Source organism: Microtus pennsylvanicus, chromosome 1 (genome assembly GCF_037038515.1).
Source record: "Microtus pennsylvanicus isolate mMicPen1 chromosome 1, mMicPen1.hap1, whole genome shotgun sequence".
Lineage (NCBI taxonomy): Eukaryota > Metazoa > Chordata > Mammalia > Rodentia > Cricetidae > Microtus > Microtus pennsylvanicus.
This window is the reverse complement of record NC_134579.1, coordinates 46,879,031-46,900,238: the sequence shown is the minus strand read 5'-3', so window position 1 is coordinate 46,900,238 and position 21,208 is coordinate 46,879,031. Positions and strand designations below refer to the sequence as shown.

The window sequence follows — 21,208 nt, the reverse complement described above, 5'->3', positions numbered from 1 at the left end:
GCAGCCTCGAGACATGGATTTCTGGTTCAAGAGGATGTAGTTCAGTGGTAAAGCCATGGCCTAGCAGATATGAGGCACTAGGTTCCATTCCCACCAAAACAAACAAAACCTTGGGCTTTCTTTGACCAGAGGATGAAGCAGGTATATTCCTCTTCCTAGTTGCACGTACCCAAGTGCCAAGCAGTTCCTGTAGCTTGTCTAAACCCAGAGGTTCATACACTCGTACACACACACACAAAGCTACATACTTCTCTTAAGTCACCCTTGCTGGCCTGGAGGAGTTGAAGGCCAGCAGATTTCCCATGACCATCATGTCCGGGAGCAGTTGTACTGATATGTACAAAGTCAGGTGATAGCACTGATACCAGGTTGCAAATTTATGATGGGCCTTATTCCTGGCATACACTCACCTACTTTTTTGCATCCCTTAGAAACAAAAAAAAATTCCAAAAGCCTTGTAACATATCCTCTTAAGAGTTACAGTGACAAAATGAAAATTAAATAATAGTTTTTCCATTTGAGTAATGGCAAATATTTTGATAATTCATTTTAGTAACAGCATATACTGCATATACACATTGTTATTCAAGAGAAGAACCTGGGCAGTTGAGATGGTCCAGTGGGTAGACACACGTGCTGCTAAGCCTGACACTGAATTCAACCCTGGGACCTGCAGATCAACCCCCACCAGTGATCCTCTGATATCCACACCCATGTACACACACACACACAAACTGTAAAGACTTTTTAAAAGGAATGGGGCCAGTGAGGCCAAGTGAACCTTTATGGTGCTTCCTTACTACTCTCCAACCTTGTTCCCTGTTTACCCTCAGATACAAAAGATTTTGTGAACCTTACCTCTCTAGTAAATCATAAGCATCTAATTTTCAGACACCTACTTGCTTCAGTCAAGAAGGTGTATTATTCAGGGACAGACTATTATGGACTTTTCATCATATTTCACACCCTGCAGAGTCAACGCCAAGTAAACACTGATTAGCTGACACAGAGCTGCTGTAACTTTATTGGACTGGCATGCGCTCCTGTGGAATGCTGCACAGAAGAAGCTCCTGGCCCAAGCAGTGTTCCACTTAAAACAGCAGAACACCAAACCAGCTTGTCAGCTGCTCAGAAGTTTCATATGTGCACATCTAAACTCCCATCAAAGCAAAAATATCATCAATGTCATCTGCCTCTTTAGCAGTTTCTCGCATACTGTATGTGTGTGTTTGTCTCTCTGTCCACAGACCGGTTTCATTTCCACTGCCTGCTGTGACATTCCCATGGATCCCCATCTCCTTTGTTTTTAGAACGGGCTTTGAAAGTCTTCTCAAGACCTCCTTTTTGTTAGGACAGACATCTGTCCTCTGAACTGTCCCACCTGAACGGCTCCTCTTAGCACTGGTGTCCCTAGTGCTCTTTAGAGTCCCTTCAGGGACCTTCTGAGTTTCCTTTAAAAGACTTGACTGCAACTTTCTCTGCGGTTTCCTTTGTCTCGATAAAACTTTATGCTTTGATCTTCTTTGTCTAGGAGGACACTTTGAAGTGCTGGTAATGGAGCCTCGAAGAAGGCACTTACAAAGAGATGTTTTCATGCACTGTAGCTTCTTTGGCAAACTAAAGGACAGAAGAGAAAAATCTCAACTTATTATGATGCTAAAAAGCTCTCAAGCACCAATTTCCAACACAAAAGTACACAATTTGCTATAAGTCCTATGCCTGTATGCACATAAAACCTCAAACACACAAAATAAGGAAATTGGAGTTCCAACCTAAGAGCATGTTTTTCAGAGCCTGATTCCCTCTCAGGATGCAGGCAAATATGCCTCCATTTTGCCCTCAAAGTAACTCCCATAACTACCCAGCAAGGTCACAGATGGTGAGACACCTCCATGCTTGAGAGCCATGGCCTTTCCCTTATGCTGATAAATCTGTTCCCAAGGTAAACATGTGGAAATTGTAAAATATCACAAATAGAAATCTCTGCAGTATGTCATAATCCATTTCTAGCTAAGTTCATGTTGTAGCAGGAAATGAAGAGAGGAAAGGTTGGGGGGCTCCTGGGGAAGACCGCGTGACAGCTGTGAGACACCCTAAGTGTGAGCTGCACTGGACCCCCTCACGTCTGCAGCAGAACTCAGCTGATGAGTCCAGGCGTTTGCTTCCCTACCCGATGGCTGATTCTGGCCTTGGTAAACCACCTCACTGTTAGTAAAGGTTAGCAGAGCCCATGTGCCTACCCAAATCCCTTCATGCTCATCATTTGAGGAAACTCTGTGTAATAAGCAATTCGTGACTCATTTCCCAGACATGACTCTAAGCCGTGACTTTTCCTGTGTAAAAAGTGGGTGCATCTCTCAGTTGAAACGAAAACAAGAATCAGAGAAACTGAATTGAGTTCTAGATCTCCAGTTCCAATTCCTTGAGCAGTACCATCTCTTTATGAATAAAATGGGATAATGCCTACCTCCAGAGTGCTGTGGACATTAAATGTTTTACAAATTGTACTACAGAAAAAATGATGTATTTAATGAAACAGCAATTGGACAATATGATTTCTATATTTTGAAAAGTAGAGACTAACAGTTTTACCAATAAAACCGAGTTTGTTACCCCTCTTGCTAACTGTTCATTGTTATTAACTGTTTTCCTTACTATTCTAAACTGTTCTTCAAGTGTAAGAACCATGATAAATTTAATGCATCAATATGTAAGCACCCAGCTGCTATAAACATCAAATCTGACCCTAATCCCTGCGGCCTGTGGGCCTCATTGGCAGAAGCACTCAGTTCCCTGATGTCCTCACCCAGCTGTGCTGACGCTGTCTACTGAAGGGCTACCTCCCACTGGACATGAGCTCCTAAGACTGTTGCCTTTGGCTCTGAAGGCCACAGGTAATCTTAATGCTTTCTGACATGAAGCAGTGGGAATGATGAGTCCAGTGAACACTTTCTTTCTCCCTCCTGACACAACTGCCCAGATGCCAAGAGCAACACAGGCAACTGTGCTTTGAGTAGGTCTTATTTTAGCGTTCCGAGGGCTGCTAGACATCCCGTTTTAAATGTACACTTTCTTACCAAAAAGAGAAAAGAATTTTCTAGCATAATCACCTATAGCCTTGAGCTTCCACGTGTCTCAGCCTGTTGCTCTTCAGAAGCTTGCTGCCCAGATAGGCAGCCTGAGCCTTGAGCTTTCTGCTCCGGCACCATACGACTGCTGTTTGGATTTCTTCAGAAAGCTGGGCGAAAGTCTTGGTCACGCGAATTCTTTGCACAATACTGTTAGCCCAGGGAGCTCTTCTCAGTTGCTGAGAGGACAGTTTGCTTGTCTTAAATTTGGATTGAGAGCACTTAAACTCAGGGCTGGTTTCCTGAAACATAAAAAGGTAAGAAAGATAAACTGACTTGAAAATAAAGAACAAAAGTTTGGGGAAGCTGATTTATTTTTTTAAAAAAATCCCAATGATTACTTTTTTTTCTTCTGTTTTTTTTAATTTGGCAAGGAAAGAAACTCTAAATGCATTGACCTGTTCTTTTTACCCATTCTCCTAACAACACTACTTTCTACCTTTCTACCAAGGCAGGTCCTATCTGACTTTTAATTAAATGTACAGAGAAAACCCCAAATAAAGCTGGGTGGTGGTAGTGCAGAGGCAGAGGAAGAGGCAGGCTAAGTGAGTTTGAGGCCAGCCTGGTATACACAGCGAGTTCCAGGACAGCCAGGACTACATAAGAGAAACCCTGTCTCAAAAAAACCGAAAGTAAAAAGAAAACCCAAGATACTCTCATATACATGTAACATGCATAGTGAAACTGATTAAACAGTAGTCAAAGTTAATGATGAGGGGAATTACAAGTCTTTCACAGGGACATCACTGAACTACCTTGTTCGTTTATTGGTTTGGGAGGTTTTATGTTTTGGCTTTATTTCTTATACTGAAGACTAAACACAAGACCTTGTGCATACCTGGCAAGTAGCCTGTATCTCCAGTCCTTTTAATTTTTTCACTCTGTTATGGCTTCAACAAGTTACCCAGGCTGATTTGAACTCACTCTAGTTCACAGAGGCTTCGTACTTGCCATCCTCCTTCCTCGGCCTCCCAGGTGTGAGGGAAAACAGACCCATGCCAGCAGGACTGACTTGGACTACACTTGTTTTCACTTGTTTCTATTCCCCCAGGACCAATCTTCAAGACAGGTCATAAACATTACTGAAAACACGGCCGGGGGGCCCAGCATGGTAGACCTGTCTGTCAGTGAGTGCACAGGATAAATGATTTAAGTAAGAGTGCAGCCCTCCTAAACCTGCACCATTTTGAACACAGCATCTTTATTCCTTCAGTCTCTTCTACAGCAAGTCAAGTTTGGATTTACCAGCTTTTTCTACTTTAGGAAAATTATATACCACCACCAAGTCTACTTATCTTCCAACCAAAGCTAACTTTCTTTTCAAATTTGTGGTGCTGCACACCTTTAATCCCAGCACTCAAGAAGCAGAAGCAGGCAGGTCTCTATGAGGCCAGGCCAGTCTGCAGAGTCAGACCCTGTCAAATAAATAATAAATCCCCACACTCAACAGGAGCCTAAATAACTATAAAGACCCTTGAGTATTGTTTTGTGATCAACAATTTGCTCTAAAAACAGGCTGAGCTATGGATGCCAATTACAATATTCTGCGATTCTTCTTGAATAAGGGGAATGCTAACCAACCAGATCACCTGTAAGCTGGCTCTCAGGCTGCAGAAGTGGGAAGGCTCACAGACACCACAGTTCTTAAGACCAAAATTCAGACATTCTCCCTGAGACTGCTGCACTATGCAATCACGTGGCCTGCGTTCAAACCTGATCCCTGTCACTTCACTATGTGGCCTGAATAACTTTTGAAACTTTCTATGCCTCAGTGTCCTCCTCTGAAATATGAAAGCAGTAATGGAAGCGCCTACCTCATTCAGCTCTTCTGAGGATAATGGGAGCTGATACACATAAAGATTTAAGATAGTGTCAAGCGCTCAAAGATATATCATACTTTCTCCTTCTGAGCTCATGAATTGGGTAAGATAAAAATGCAAGCTGCCACCTGTGTTAAAAAGTGCAAAAAAGAACTATGGGTTCGAGGCTGGAGAGATGGCTCATCAGTTAGGGGCACTGGCTGCTCTTTGAGAGCTCCTGAGTTCAACATGGCTCACAACCATCTATAGTGGGATCTGATGCACTCTTTTGTAATAAAGTTGTACATGCAGACAGAGCAGTCATATAAATAAATAAATAAATAAATCTTTAAAAAAAATAAACATAGGTTCTTAGAAATGATTAAGAGTTCTTAAATAAAATGGAGGAACTAACTCAAGAAGGAAACCAGACCCAGGGTAAAAGCCAAGCAGCTGCTGAGAGAAGGGTGACACTGACGCACTTATCAGACGATTTTCCAACTCTAATAAAAGCTATCAAGTTAAAGTTCGAACCCCCAAAGATGGCTGGTACCTTATGACAGATGAGGAGGAAGACAAGATGATGCTCCCCACACTCGAGAGTCCACGTAACATTATACGAGTACTGAAGCTAGCCCAAAGTTAGGAGGAGCATGGAAAGGAGAGGGGAGGTATAGCGAGGTCAGCGAACTTAGAGATCACATAGCTAATATGGAGTGGGATCAAGGTTCCAGCAACTTAAACTGCTCACCATCTGTACTTCAGATGGACCATATGGTTACTCTAAAATTCTAGAGAAATGCCTACTAAAGCCCTTCTGAACACAACTACTAGCTGGAGTAACCAAATCCATCAAAAATCCTGTCCTGTTCATTCAGAAGCTCACACTGAGAACTAAGAGCACAACCAAGCTTTCTAGAGAAAAGCCCAGCTCCCTCTTTAGTGAGTAGATTCCTGTAAACTTGGCAGAAATGAAAAGCTGTGTTAGGGTAAACCAGACAGACCTGAGCAGCCTTGTTTCGCAGCCTCGTGCAGAAAGCCCGCACGTCAAATCCTGATGGTTTTTCTATGGAATTAAAAAAAGGAAAAGAAAAATTCAGTCACATGACTTTCACATTGCCAACAAATTCTTAACTTCATGACATTTCCTGCCAAGTTACTGCAAAAAAACGAAGAGAATAAAACAAAGGCCCAAGAAGGACCTAGAAGCAAAGCTTTGAAATGGGTAACATTCTCACCTCCCTAAATATAACCAGTGACTTAGGAAGTGAGATCCTGAATTTCTTTCTACATAATATGTGACTGTATCATGCTTTCAAAGGCTTACTTTAAAAGTATGTCTTAAAGAATAAAAAATAAAATTTTAGCCGGGCGATGGTGGCGCATGCCTTTAATCCCAGCACTCGGGAGGCAGAGGTAGGCGGATCTCTGTGAGTTCGAGACCAGCCTGGTCTACAGAGCTAGTTCCAGGACAGGCTCCAAAACCACAGAGAAACCCTGTCTCGAAAAACCAAAAAAAAAAAAATTTTTAAGAAGAAATGTAAAAGAATATGTGCTTATCCAAGCAACTCACCGTTTTTGGTCTTTTTACTCATTCTCACTGGCTGTCCCAGGTCCACACCACTCTGCAGACTGCTCTTCATTGGTTCAGATGATTTGGAAATTCTATCTAGAGTGTCTTCATTGCTCTTTGGTAGCTGTTCTTTCACTAAAAATAGTTTATTTAGCAACTTAGTTACTCCTTTAGTGGCAAAAGCTGCAGGCGTTTTTTCCTTAAAGAGTTCAATGTAAGGTGACCCTAGAAAGTCAGTAATATCGGAGGGAAAGGAAAAATCTTTGAAGTAAGGCATGGGCTGAATCCTGGAGACCTCCTGAAGCAATCCAAGCAGCGGCTCATATAAGGAAATCAGCCTCCTTAGAAGCTCCTTATGAAGAACCCTAGAAAGACAGAAGCTCATGAATTAGCTAGTAATATTGTCTGCAGATATGCAGAAAACACAGGATTCAAAACTGAAAATAAAGAGTTATCAAGCTCTGCCACTACAGATTAAACAAAACCAAACAAAATGCCTATAATGTGTATTTGAAAATTGCCATTTTAATCCACCCCAAACACAAAAATCCAAGTATTAAATGCTACATGAAAAGAACTTCCTAGAGACGTGTTAAAGTGTGCACATAAAAATCCTATGGGTATTTGATCGAGATGAGATTTCAGGGGCATTTCAAGTTCCTCACACTTTTGTGGTTTGGGATTTCTAAGCATAAACCATTATTTTAATCAGTAAAATGTAAATCCCTTTCACTTCAGAAAACAATGCAAGTTAAACATTTTAAAATAATATGATTAGCAAGCCCAGCTTGGTGGTACACACCTACAACACTTGGGAAGCTAAGGTAAGAGAATCATGAATTCAGAGCTACCCTGGGCTACACAGTAAGAACCTCTCTTAATTTTTTAATTAACAAAGTTACATTAGTAATTCAAATACTATTACTTCTGATTAAAAGTAAGCAGAATAAAAAGATGATTGAAAAAAGAAATGAGATATCTGGATTAAGACATCAAAGCAAGGTTTATGTTCGAAGATAGAAAGAATCTTCTGGAAGTTTGTTTTCATTGTTGTTTTGATAGTTTTGCTATGTTCAAGTAATAGCTAATGATACAACTCTCTATCCATCAAACCTTTTTATGCTGCACATATGCACATAAGCAAATGTCTGGTGGGGGCTGGAAAGATTACTCAGCAGTTAGTCACGAGCACTGGCTCCTGAGTTCAATTCCCAGCAATCACATGGTGGCTCACAAACATCTGTAGTAGGATCTGATGCCCTCTTCTGGTATAAAGGCATACATTTAGAAGAGCACTTATATATATAACACAAATAAACAAATCTTTTTTTAAAAAAGCTCTTAGAGAAAGGAAAATGCTTTTTTTAGTGGGTATTACTAGTGTTATTTCTATCAACCAAATACACGTCAGAAGCAGTGTGTGCTGGCAGCAGGAAAGTCCAGAGCATACTAGGAAGGCCAAATTCTATTTCTAATTGCTATTAAAATTAGAAAACAGTTGTCAAAAAGAATCAAGATATGACCACCCCAGGCACAGCAGCTTCTTCAAAAGCCTATTACAAAGTCACTTCTGCCACCAATATTATCATTACCATCATCATCGTCTTCATTATTATACTATTATTATAGGTCCTAGGTCCTAGGAGTTTACTTTCTGAGCTACTCAGTGTCAGGCTGGTCGTGCATAGCCACCAGCCCTCAGCTTACAATCTGCACGGGAAGACAGGGAAGCCCGTCTGTCTTCCTTCAGATCCCAGAGACAACAGCGAAACATAACTGTGTGGACACTAATAAGAAAAAGGCCAGGCAGAGAAGAACACAAACCTAGAAATGTGAACGTACCATAACCTGCTCACCAGCCCGATCATCACAAGGTTCAGAATAATGAATTCCTGCAGTCCTAAGTGCTTCACAGTCAACCTGAGAATCAGTTTAAGTTGGAAAAAAAAAAAAAGGAAGATTTGTGAGTTAAATTATGAAAAAATACACTGGCAGTAAAGAAGACCTTAAAGGTATCGATGCCCTAGCATGGAAATAAAGGCATACATAGTACACTAAAAACACAGCAGTGTCTATTCTGCTCGAGCTCCTAGGACTACAATGAGTGTCTGCGGGTAAGAATTTCTAACAGCCATGCTCTTAGAATGCATGCTAGGTAGAGATATGGAGCCTCTGGCACCGGCCACACCAGCAATTGCTGGAAGAGGAGCCAAAAGGCAAAGCTTTAAGAACTCTCACAGGTTACCCCACCTTATAGCACAGCTTTCGAAGGGAAGCTAAACAGACCCAAACAGCCCCACTGCAAAGGTGTTCCCGTAACCATGGATACCGGAATGCCTTGCAGCAGCAGTCCAACAAGCGCAATAACAACTTGCAGCCTCCCAAAACCTTCATCAGCACCACCTCCACCACCGGCTGGCTGGGGACGACACAGTTTTTGGTGGCTCCAGACTGAGTTTCACTTGACATAAACAGAAAAGGACATGAGTTTCATTTTTAAACACAACATCTCTCCAGCAGTATTCAAGTGAAGACTTGCTTCAGGCTCAGCCTGAAGTGGCTATGCCCACAAGCAACCCACTCATCTTTCACTGTAACCCACTGTGAGCCACATTTCAGGGTCCCACCAGTCCCTCCCGTCAATCAACAGGTGCCCCTTATTAAAACACAACATATACATCTTGGCATAGTTGACTATATCTCAACACCAAGCAGGGAGTAGCAAAGGCATCCTGACAGAGCAATGGGCCACCTACTTGGCAGACAACAACTGAGACAGGTCTTCAATTGAGCCCTCCAAGTGCATGGTTTTCAAACGCTTTAAGCACTGCTCTACCTGAAGGAGGAATCAGCTCACATTAGCATGTGTGTAATACATCAGTGTCACAGACAGGACCAAGGGCGCGAGGAGAGCAAACGCTCACATTATGGAAACACACCACAGAAGACCTTCTCATTTAAGGATGAGGAAACCCAAATCCCAAAGCAATTGCTTCTGCTTATGAATATGAACTTTAACCAACCCAACAAATTTCTCAATTTAAGAAATTACTATGTGCCAAATACCCGATGCTATTAAGGGACCAAAATGAACAGAAGTCCAATATTACAACTTGCTGAGGGAGTGTATTTACAACAGAGAACCTAGGAAAACAAGATAGCAAATTCTCTACTCAGTTTCAACAGTCTGTAAACACCAGAAATGTAGAAAATTGACTCAGTCATATAACAACTCCATACTGAAGACCTAACTATACGCAAGGTATGTTAGGAGATAACACTGTATATGACACATCCAATTTTGAGAGCTTTCTGAGAAAATAAATAAATCCTGGAAAGACGGCTCTGGCCTGCAGTGGGCAGCACGCTGAGCTTTGAAAGGTACCTGTGGAATTAGTAAAGAGGGTCTGTGAACGGCACATACAGAGCCCGGCTTCAGCATCTCTGCCATGGAGTCAAGAAGCTGAAGGTCACAATAATTTCTTAATTTCCAAAACTTTCAGGAAACCACTTTACACCACAATTTGCCATAAACCCACTCACACACACCGACAGACTGCTCATATTATGACCCCACAAGAAGCAAACCACAACACTAAACCACAACTGTTTTCATTTTTAAGATATTTGGGTTTAAATTAGTTTACTTTCGGACCAGTCCAAGACACTGTTAAAGGCTGCACATAGTGAAAATTAAATTGGAAAGAATCGAAATAAACTTCTTGTTTGAGTTTTTTGTTTTGTTTTGTGTTTGGGGGTTTTTGTTGTTGCTGTTTTGTTTTCTTTCTTTTAGACGGGGTCTTTCTCCATAGCCCTGGCTCTCCTGGAACTCACTACATAGACCAGGCAGGCTTCAAACTAATAGAGATCCACCAGTCTCTGTCTCCCAAGTGCTGAGATTAAAGCTGAACAACAGTTTTAAATGCACTTCTTGATCATAAATTACCTTTTGAAACTATTTTGGAAAAATAGAAGGTCAAAATATCCAACGTGTAATTGTCTTATACACTTACGAATCAATTCCCCTCACCTGTCGGAGAGCCAAATGCGGCTTGTGGCGGCTCAGTCTGTTATGATTGCTGTAGAGGACGGAGCATAACACATCGACTTCCACATCTAAAGTCTGGCTCTTCAGTGACTTTGTGACGAGATGGCATCCTTTAAGGACAGCTGCAGCGCAAAGGTCTAAAGCAACAGTTAAAACAAGACTCGGTATGCATTTCTACATCTACTGCACCATAGGAGACATACGCTGGAAAAAACACTCGCCTTGTTTGTCTTAAAGAAATCAGCACACAAATCAGCCTCGACTATAAAGGTTTAAGGCTAAGAATGTAAGAAATAGAGTGGTGTCAGGTGATCAATAAGAGAACGTATTTTACACATGAATGTGTGTGTGTGTCACTACGTCCCTCTTTGATTGTGAGCGCTATGGCCACAGTCATCATATGTGATGACCACTTACACCGCAAACACACAAAAGCTGGGCACATGCTGCATCTGCCTCGAAACCCTCACTCTGCTCTGCAGGTAAGCAAGACAGAGTGAATAAAGTCACAGCCTTCAAAGCCAAAGGAACTGTATCTGGAGACCACTTTGTGATGAGAATATATATAACACACTCAGCCCTCTACCAATGCCTGCCCTGTGTGCATTCAGCCAACCCCACACTGAATATAGTACCCCCCAAATTCCATCTGTAATATATTTCAATAGCAGTCACACTGTACACAATATCATAAGTCACCTAGAGATAGATTAATGGATAAGGAAAGATGTATGTGGGTCATACTGCAAAATACTGCCTACCATGTTATAAGATATGAGCATTTGCACATTTTTATATAGGATTCCTGGAACCAATCCCCCAAGGATAGCAATGGGAAACTACATTCAGAAAAAAATAAACCACCAGGGTCACTTGAAGTTGGATTGTGTAACTGAATGGGTGTGCCCATTTGTCCTAATCTTAACAGGAGCAGCTGTGAAGCAGGTATAACGTGCCACCTGGTGGCCCGAAAAGGAAACACAAAGTATTTTGGTTTTTGGGTTTTTTTTTTATTTTTCGAGACAGGGTTTCTCCTTAGCTTTTGGTTCCTGTCCTGGAACTAGCTCTTGTAGTCCAGGCTGGCCTGGAACTCCCAGAGATCCGCCTGCCTCTACCTCCCGAGTGCTGGGATTAAAGGCGTGCGACACAACCGCCCGGCTCACAAAGATTCTTACGTGGAAGAATCTTGTCGGTTCCTCCCAACTATCTGAAGAATTTATGTTAGCTACCTGGGTAAGGAGGAGTTGGTGAATTTTCCATAGCATTGTTTTTTAGAAACGTGGCTAGGGAGGAATTAGAACTTTAAGATGCATAACAAAGACAGATGGGAAGAAAGGTGTTACGACTTGAGAGTCGTACTTAATAATTATGACCAAATGTGTCTATTTAATATTAAAGACATTTGACTGTCAACCCAGGCCGTGTTACAAATGCTTCATGGTATCTACTCTTTCATTTTCCAAACAGTCCCAAGAAGCTGGTACTATTTTTATTCCCATCTTAGAGTGGTCTAAAACCTCAGTTCTAGAAATAACGAATTTCTTAGCTGACAGTAATAGGACTGTTAACAGCTTCAAAAAAAAAAAGTTAGCTATGAGGTAACCAAGAAAACTATAGCATATCTTGGTAGCTATGTCCCCTGGTCTGAACCAGTTAAACATCCTTCGGGCTGTAGGTAAACTTGAAAGACCCTACAGACCCCCTCCTCAAAACCCGCAGCTAGCATGCTCCCGGGGGAACGTCCTGTTTGTTTTAAACAAATCTCCGGATCAGCAGCCAGCCTGCTCCCGTAAGAACATCCCAGGTGCCTGAGAGAACAGGAGATAGAGATAGGAAGACTGCAAGGCAAGATGTCAATAAGATAGGATGTCAACAAAGCAGGTTAGTTATAAGATAGGAACAGGATGACTGTTGCCAGGCATCCATGCTGAGAGAGGAAACCTTTCATGCCCCCCGCCGCATTCCGATAACCACGCTTTTGCTTCTGTAAACTTGCTTCTTGCTGACACCCATGCTAAGAGGGGAAACCATTCATGCCCCCGCCTCATTCCAGTCGATCGATAACCACGCTTTTGCTTCTGTAAACTTGCTTTTTGCTCTTCCCTATAAAAAGCCCGTCCTCCAGTTGGCAGGTGCGCAAGTCCTCCGAAAGACTTGCTGCCCGCAGGTACCTGTGTTTACTCAATAAACCTCTTGCTAATTGCATCCTGTGGCCTGGTCTCGGAGTGTCCTGGTTCTGGGGTCTTCATCAGAGAGGAAAGGTCCTCTCTGAGGGTCTTTCATTTGGTGCGTTGGCCGGGAATTGAAGACCTTCACCCAGGAGCTACCGACCCACCACCGGGAGGTAAGCTGGCCAGCACCCATTCGTTAGTCTGTGTCTGTGTCATTTGTGTTCTTTGTTAAGCTCTGTACGCTCAGATCTGAGTGCTCTGAATCTGGCGAGGTAGAAAGGAACTGACGAGTTCGGACTTTCCCTCGCAGCCTTTTGGAAGACGTTCCAGGGGCGTCTGGAGCCTTCGGGGCTCAACCCGTGTCGGAAAGATACGTGGATCTGGTTGGAGAAGGGAGGTCTGGACTCCCATTGTCTCCGTCTGAAATTCTGCTTTCGGCATTACGCCGAATCCGAGCCGGCGCATCTGTATTGTCTGTGTATTTTTGTGCTTAATATGTTCTTTGTTTTGTATATCTGTTTGTACTCGAGTCTAAATCTGGTACCATGGGGCAGTAAATAACCACCTCTTTGACCCCAACTCTATGAAAATCCAAAAGGAATGCTGACAGTCTGCCCCTCCTTTACTTCTCTAGGCTGTGCCTTGCTGAGGCTGTGCTGCTGAACTGCCCTGCTTGCTATTGCAAGGGGGGGAGGGAGCAGGGCTGTGATCTCCTGCGGCGCAGCCTGGAGCCAGGCCTAGGCAGGCAACCAGCCTCTGAGCAAACTTCTCAGCAGGACGCAGGGCAGGGCATGGCAGCAACCCTGGCCCAAGTCAGAGAAGGGGGCAGCTGTGGGCACCCCCTGAAATCCTTGTGCTGAGAGTGACGTCCTCTCTTGCTGACCTGAAGTCCACCAGCACCGCAGGGGAGGACTGGGGGAGGAGGGCTGCCTTAGACAGTCCAAGGTGTTCCCTCCCCCTACAGCCAGTGCAAAGGTCTTCACAGCTGCTACTGGCAGTGTGAGGGCTAAAGAGGAACTGAGTTGAGGCTTCCAGACGGTGGACCAATCCTGACCTCACAAGTTCCCTGGAGGGAATTCCTCCTGGGGCCTCTGGAATCCCATTCAGAGAAAAGCTGCTAGATTGCTGTGAGTACTGAGGTGGGGTATGGGAAGCTTGTGCTATACAACTAGGAGCTCACTATGGACAGAGCTGAGACTGAAGCCAGGTCCTGGGAGGATCCCCAGTGGGGTTCCCTGTGGAGAAGGCTTGTTTTCCCTGGAAAATAAGGTGCTAGAGATTGAATGGCAGCCCCCATCTGCAAATGCCATGTAAAACCTTGTGCCAAAGATCTGTGGCCCTTGCCCAGGGGAAATAGCTGGTGCTAATGCCAGGGTCACAGAACTAAGGCCTCCTGTGGAGACACATGCCAGCCAGTTGGGTCCAAGCTGGTGCTAATTCCTCCCCACAGGACCCAGTAAGCCTGGGAACCTACAGTAGGCTATTTCTCTGGGGTCGGATACCCTATTAAAAAAGCAAAGGTCCCCTAAAGAACCTGGACCTTTCCATTTTGGCAGTAGGGCAAGAGATTGCAAGTAAATATCCCTGTGGCTGTTGGTAAATGGTGAATGTGGATTCAGGAGTGGCAGGTAATGGAGTAAGCTGACATTAAAGGGCCTACCAGCCCTGATAACATCTGTCTTCCGGGGATGCTCTATACCAGTCATCATGTGCTGCATCCAGGTAAAAGCCTCTGGTTTAAAAATTGGGAAAATTAAATTAAGTCACTTTAAAATAATATGCTTATAAAAAAAAAAAAACTACAGATTGTTGGTTTCTATATTTCTTACTATGCAGTGTGTCCAGAGGAAGTAAATTCCCAGCTCTGTTTAGATGGATGCAGGACTACACTGTCTTCAAGAACTATTGCTGTAAAAGGCCTGGCACAGGGCCAGGGCCATATGAACAGCCCAGCTGAGCTTCTAAGCCAGCCCATGTTTAGATCTGAATTTAACACTTGTTTGCTCACAATGCTTGTGATAAGGTGGGGGCCCCGAGTTGCCCCACAAGGCAAAGATCTGCTAAAGCCTCTCACCCCACTACGATGGCAAAGGGGGTGTTACTGAATGATGAGGTTGAGTTAAAATGGCCCTTTTGACTCTTTATAATGTTTATGGCTATTTAAAAAAAAACATGGCAAAGATTCTCATTTATTATTAATATAAAAAAGGTACATTTTGGGTTGTTTTCAGATTCTGTCAATAATAATATAAAGGATGTCGCTAAGTTTTTAAGGTAATATGTTATCTAATTCTGAAAATCCACCATGCTAATGTTCAAAGTAGCTGTAAGCATAAATTGTCAAATGATATTTTTAATCTTGGTCAGTTTTACAGGAATAAGATAAAATCTCAGAATTGTTTAATTTGCATTTCCCTGATGATTAAGGATGTTATATTTAAGCAAATTTTAAATATCTTTCAGTCATTTCAAGTTCATTTGTTGAGAATTTACAGTTTTGGTCTGTGACATAATTGTACTGAAATATTTGTTTTTATGAGGATTAAGTTCCTAAGTTCCTTATATGCCTCATGATACCTCCCCATTCTACAGGTTGATATTACATTCCGTTGATTATATCCTTTGCTATACAAAAAGCGTCTCAGTTTTAAAAATCTTATTTATTGATTGTTTCTCTCAACGTCTATGCCACTGATTCTGTGTTTGAAAATGAATTTTAAACATTTTTTCCTTCTATAAAAAGTTCAATATTGTTGGTTTTATGTTAAGGTCTTTAATTTGTTTGGATTTCAGTTTTGTGCATAGAGATAAATATGGATCTATCTTCATTCTTCTACATGATAATGTCTAATTAATTCTTAAAGGGAGAAACTGACAGTCAAAATGCTGGGCTCATGGCAAATCTCGGGGGGGGCTGCAAGGCACCCCACTAATTCGGCCAAGGTAAGAGAGGTTCTCCAGGGACCAGTTAAAATCTATGCTCCTTAAATGATTAATAAAAGTTTACAGGCATTTTACCCAACCTCTGAAAGTCAGCAGACAGCAGTAGCCATGGCCTACATAGGACAGGCAACATCAGATATAAGAAAAAGTTACAGCAAGTAGATAGGTCACAAGATTATACCTAGTAAAATTTGGAGAGACCAAAAAAAAAAAAAATGTTAAACGAGGGACAGAGAAAGGGAAGCAAAAGAGAGAGAGGCGGGAAGCAAAAGAAAGATAGGACTCAGACAGATTAGGAGCCTGGGCAACAGAAGATCAAAGACAAATGAAGAGGAACACTGGAACTGAGTAAAGAATACAAACTGGACACCTTACGAACTAGAAATTTGGGAAAAAGACAAATAAATGACTCGTTCCTCCCTGGTCACTTCTGAATGTATGACCAAAGCCTTATGTTGACCAAACGAGGGACTTTTGCTTTCGCTGCTGTTTTCAGTTCTGCAGGAGACGCAGGCTGCTTGTCTGCCTCTGCCTCTACCACGCCCTCCTCAGCAGGATGACCACCTCTCCCTGCCATCACCGCTGAAGAAATCCTCACCTCCTAGCAACTGCCTTGGTGCTGTGCTTGCTCTAAAGCCTGCATGAGCTCTGACTGCTCACTCTACAGTCTTGCTCCCCTCACCCATGTCAGACTGTGATACAGCAGTCACCATGCTACCACAGGTGCCCTCCTGTGCCAGACTACTGCTCCTGTGCTGGGCTGACGTCGATGGACTATGGATCCTGCCAGCATCTGCATAAAGGACAGGCGAATGGCAAAATGGCAGGCTAAGCTGTGCCAGGCAGAGCCGAAAATGAGGGCGAAGCTTGCCAGGGGCACAAGGCTGGCGGTCCGAGCTAAGCAGGTACACAAGACTGAAGGTAAGCGGAAGGCGGGGGCAACATTGGTGGACAGGAAGCAAATGATCTGGGCCAGTAACCTCCCTTCAGGGATGGCGGCCCGACTGGAACGCTGAACTTGTGGCTTTGATACAAGCTCTACAGATGGCAGAGGGAACGTCTATACTAACAGCAGGTATGCTTCAAAGCAATATACAGACAAAAAGGACTGTTGACATCTGCTGAAATTTTGAGCCTCCAGGAGGCCACACATTTGCCAAAGAAGACAGCCATCATACATTGACCAAGATTGAGACATCCAATGTAATGGCTAAGAAGATCATAAAAAAAAATCATCCTAAGGTTTGGGATGCCCAAGATAATCATGTCCCATAATAGACCTGCCTTTGTTGCCCAGGTAAGTTAGGGTGTGGCCAAGACATTGGGGATCAATTGGAACTTAAGCTTACCAACCCCAAAGCTCAGGGCAGATAGATAGGATAAATAAGATTCTAAAAGAACAAATTGACATAATTGGCCCTGGAGACCAGCAAAAATGACTGGACAGACCTCCCTCCCTCCTGTCCTGTCCTGGGTTCAAAACACCCCGGCAATCGCTGCCACTAGTTCTGTTGCCTGGCTAGTTAGCTGCTGCTCATGTATCCGCTGACAGTGGCTGACCCTGGTGATGAAATCCTGAGCTCAAGGCTTACACAGGGCAGGCACATCCGCTATAAGGTGGGCTTACATCACCTTTTAGGCTCTTCTTTCCTAGAGTCAGAAACCCACAGGGCTCTGCTCATTTTTCTTTAGGGTCTTTTGAAGCACAATATCAGACAGCAGAAGCAAAAGGCAATTCTGTTCTGTTCCTCCACTGTGTGTCTGGGACTTATTGACAGGAATTATTTTTTTACTGTTTGAGATTTTTCCGGATCAGACCGTTTTGTGCAGATAACTTCAGAGAAAAAGCAAACACACCTAAAGCTTCCTTACCTCTTGACAGGTTTTGTTTTTCTACAGGAAAATCTTGTTTTAATCTGTGGGGTTATGAAATGATATGGCTTTCAAAAGATAAACAGATATGGTTCAATATATGATAAAATAGATGTCAATGGGATGTTAAAACTTTTTTTTTAATGCTGTACTTACAAATGTAAAGCCTGAGTAAGTCAGTCTCAAAAAGATATTTATGTCCTCATTCGCTGTCCTCTGGTTTTAGGGCTTTTTGTTTTGTTTTAAACATTTGTCATCCTGTATTGCATTTTCTCTCATTGTTTGTTAAAGTTCTCACAATGGACACAACCCTGTACATTTGGATAAAGCTGATGCTACAGGATGCAATGGAAACCCGTAAATGCCATGTGGTGCCAGCTGGACCGAAACTGACTTCTCCGGCACATTCTCTGGAGTTGAGGAACAACACTCCCGGTGTCTACAGCAAAAGAGATTTGTATTCATAATACTGAACTTGCCTCTTATGAGAAGGCATCCATGTGTTTCTTAGGGCTGAGTTAAGCTCTTTGTAGTCAATAGACTATTATTGCCACAGTGTTGGGTGCTATTCTCGGGTCTACAGTGGTTCACAATGTCTACCATGTAGTTACTTTCAAGCCTCATTCAGATAATTTTGTTAAGAGCTATGTACACCCTAGAGATGTTCTACTATCTTCTCCCAATACTGCTCTGTAAAGTATAAGTTATTTTGTCCCATCAGTTGTACTAGTTTTCATATGGCTATTGTCTGAGCAAATCTTTCAGAGGTGGTGCTCCATAACAGGAGGGGCCTGGACCTGTTGCTTTTAAAGAAAGGGAGTCTTTGTGCTACACTCAGGGGAAAATGTTACTTTTATGCTGACCGTACTGGATTGGTTAGAAGATCCATGACCAAGCTTAGAGAGAGGTTAAGACAGAGACAAAGCTGTTCGAATCACAACAAGGATGGTTCGACGGATGGGTTAATAAGTCTCCCTGGTTTACAACTCTATTGTCTTCTTTGATGGGTCCCTTGATTATCCTCCTTCTGCTACTCCTGTTTGGGCCTTGCATCTTAAACCGCCTGGTCCAGTTTATAAAAGATAGGCTGTCAGTCATTCAGGCCCTAGTACTGACCCATCAGTATCACATGTTACCACAACAAGATACCGAGGTTCTGTAATTGCTTTGAGTAAAAGATTTAACTCATTAACAAAAGAAAAAGGGGGAAATGAAAGACCCTACAGACCCCCTCCTCAAAACCCGCAGCTAGCATGCTCCCGGGGGAACGTCCTGTTTGTTTTAAACAAATCTCCGGATCAGCAGCCAGCCTGCTCCCGTAAGAACATCCCAGGTGCCTGAGAGAACAGGAGATAGAGATAGGAAGACTGCAAGGCAAGATGTCAATAAGATAGGATGTCAACAAAGCAGGTTAGTTATAAGATAGGAACAGGATGACTGTTGCCAGGCATCCATGCTGAGAGAGGAAACCTTTCATGCCCCCCGCCGCATTCCGATAACCACGCTTTTGCTTCTGTAAACTTGCTTCTTGCTGACACCCATGCTAAGAGGGGAAACCATTCATGCCCCCGCCTCATTCCAGTCGATCGATAACCACGCTTTTGCTTCTGTAAACTTGCTTTTTGCTCTTCCCTATAAAAAGCCCGTCCTCCAGTTGGCAGGTGCGCAAGTCCTCCGAAAGACTTGCTGCCCGCAGGTACCTGTGTTTACTCAATAAACCTCTTGCTAATTGCATCCTGTGGCCTGGTCTCGGAGTGTCCTGGTTCTGGGGTCTTCATCAGAGAGGAAAGGTCCTCTCTGAGGGTCTTTCAAACTGTTCTCGCACTAAGACCCGCACCATCTCATTATATTTGCATTGTTTTAATATTTTATTACATTTCTTTATTGGGTGGGAGGGAGTACCACACACAGCTGAGTCCAGTGGTAGATCAGAGAACGTACTACTTGCGGAAGTTGGTTCTCGCCTTCTACCACGTGAATCCCAGGGATCGAGAAGCATGGAACCATCTTTTCGTCCCGCCCACCCAGTAGATTTTTCTATTAAAAAAAAAAAATCCTGCGATGCCCTAAAAGCGAACCATCCACTATTTGGGACAGGGTAAATAACATTACCCGATTCCACAAACACGTACCCTTCCACGTCATACTAATACAAACTTAATTAAAACTCACAACACAGACCCCACTGAGCTTCCACCCGTATCTTTGGGAGTTCTTGTTTTGTAAAAAAAAAAAAAAAAATCGCTAAAACTGTCTCGGAACTGAAATTGCTTTCCTCGAGAAGAACCGAGGAACTCCCTCGCCCGGAATGGGGAAAACGAGCTCCATTTTAGAGACAAGAGCGAGGTCCACCGCCAGGGTGCTTGGGGACAGCACTGGGCCCCAGGCAGGGTATGAGGATTAGGAGCAGCACGCGCCAGGTCAGGGCAAGCCTTGCTTTCACGTCCCAGCTACGGCCCGCAGGAGACCAAAGCTCCCAGTCCAGGAGCCACCGGCCCGAATAACCCTGACGCCACACGAGCAGCCCGGACCTTCCGCCCGGTGCGCCCCTTCCCGGCGTGCCCCGCGCTCAGGAAGTCCCACCCCATCCCGCGTGAGCGGCCCGCGGGCTCCGGCAGACGTGCAGAACCTCCCCGCGTGTCTCACTCACCTAGGGTGGCGCTGGGGTCCGGCACCGTCAGTGTGCTGCTGCTCCCCGCCTGCGGGATCCTCACGCGGTTCCACGGCTCCTGTCGTACCGCAGCGGCCATGTTGCGCGGAGCGGGAGAGCCCGGGGAAGACGGAGCCCGGAAAGACCGGGTGGGGCGGCCTAGGCAGGAGAGGGAGGGAGGAAGTGGGGGGGCGGGCCGAGGTGGCCGGGCCGGGGCGGGGTTACGCCGGGTAGAAACCTCTGCGAAAGGAGTTTCTAAGTTCCATCAGGTTTGGGACAACTTCAAAGCTAGGTATTTTACAGATAAGTCCGAGTGAGGCCCAGCCTTTAACTCCGCTTCCGAAATTTAAAAAAGAAGACTTCGGATTATATTAAATGTGGTTATGTAGTTCGGAACGATTTATTTTGAGTAGTCGAGGAAGAATGCATACCTTGGATAACAACCCAACTTTGATAATAACAAAGAAACCCAGAGACTGTCAGGATTACTACCGTCATTGTCTCGGACAAAACATCCCAAGCTCTGCTGGTCCTAGCCCCCAGGATGGTTGTCCATTCATACCGTCTTGCTTATGTACTTAAGGTTCCTTTCACAATGTGGAGAGGAGTAGTTGGTGGGCATGAGAGACTGTTAGGTTACTTCGCTCTTTCTTTTCGGGTTACTATATGTTAGCTCTGTGACCCCCAAAAAGCTACTCCTGACCTCAATATGCTTGTGATTAAAACAAAGACCTTCATAAGTTATGGAATACACTGGAACTATATCCTACTATACGAACTAGAACTGTACCTGCTATACAAATATTTACTCTTCTAGACTTGTTTTTGCCTTACTGAAATATTTCTGTCCTCGGTGTGTACCCTGTAGATGATTGCTCTTCCATTTGGACCGTCTCCCAGATACAACCTCACTTCCTCAGTCAGTCCTGGGACTATTATCTGATAATTTTTCCTAAACACCTATCCTCACTCTGTAACTACCTAGATTCCCCTTTAATGCACAACCATTGTGTCCTCTTGATGG

General features: G+C 43.7%; 1 protein-coding gene across 3 annotated transcripts; it reads right to left on the bottom strand.

Annotated features, from left to right (window-relative positions):
• Positions 1 to 1,151: 1,151 nt before the first annotated feature.
• Positions 1,152 to 20,363, bottom strand: Rmp64 (ribonuclease MRP subunit p64). Of its 3 annotated transcripts, none has more exons than XM_075963508.1 (9): positions 20,185 to 20,363; positions 10,531 to 10,685; positions 9,257 to 9,336; positions 8,830 to 8,961; positions 8,343 to 8,420; positions 6,501 to 6,865; positions 5,932 to 5,993; positions 3,111 to 3,370; positions 1,152 to 1,617 (listed from the first exon to the last, which is right to left on the bottom strand). In XM_075963508.1, exons 1-9 carry the CDS (start codon positions 20,282 to 20,284, stop codon positions 1,152 to 1,154), a joined length of 1,698 nt encoding a protein of 565 aa, XP_075819623.1. In that variant the 5' UTR covers positions 20,285 to 20,363. The 3 variants fall into 3 exon arrangements, with proteins under 3 accessions (XP_075819623.1, XP_075819635.1, XP_075819630.1); XM_075963520.1 differs by lacking the exon at positions 20,185 to 20,363 and adding an exon at positions 19,716 to 19,838; XM_075963515.1 differs by lacking the exons at positions 9,257 to 9,336; positions 20,185 to 20,363 and having other exon boundaries at positions 10,531 to 10,640.
• Positions 20,364 to 21,208: the final 845 nt, after the last annotated feature.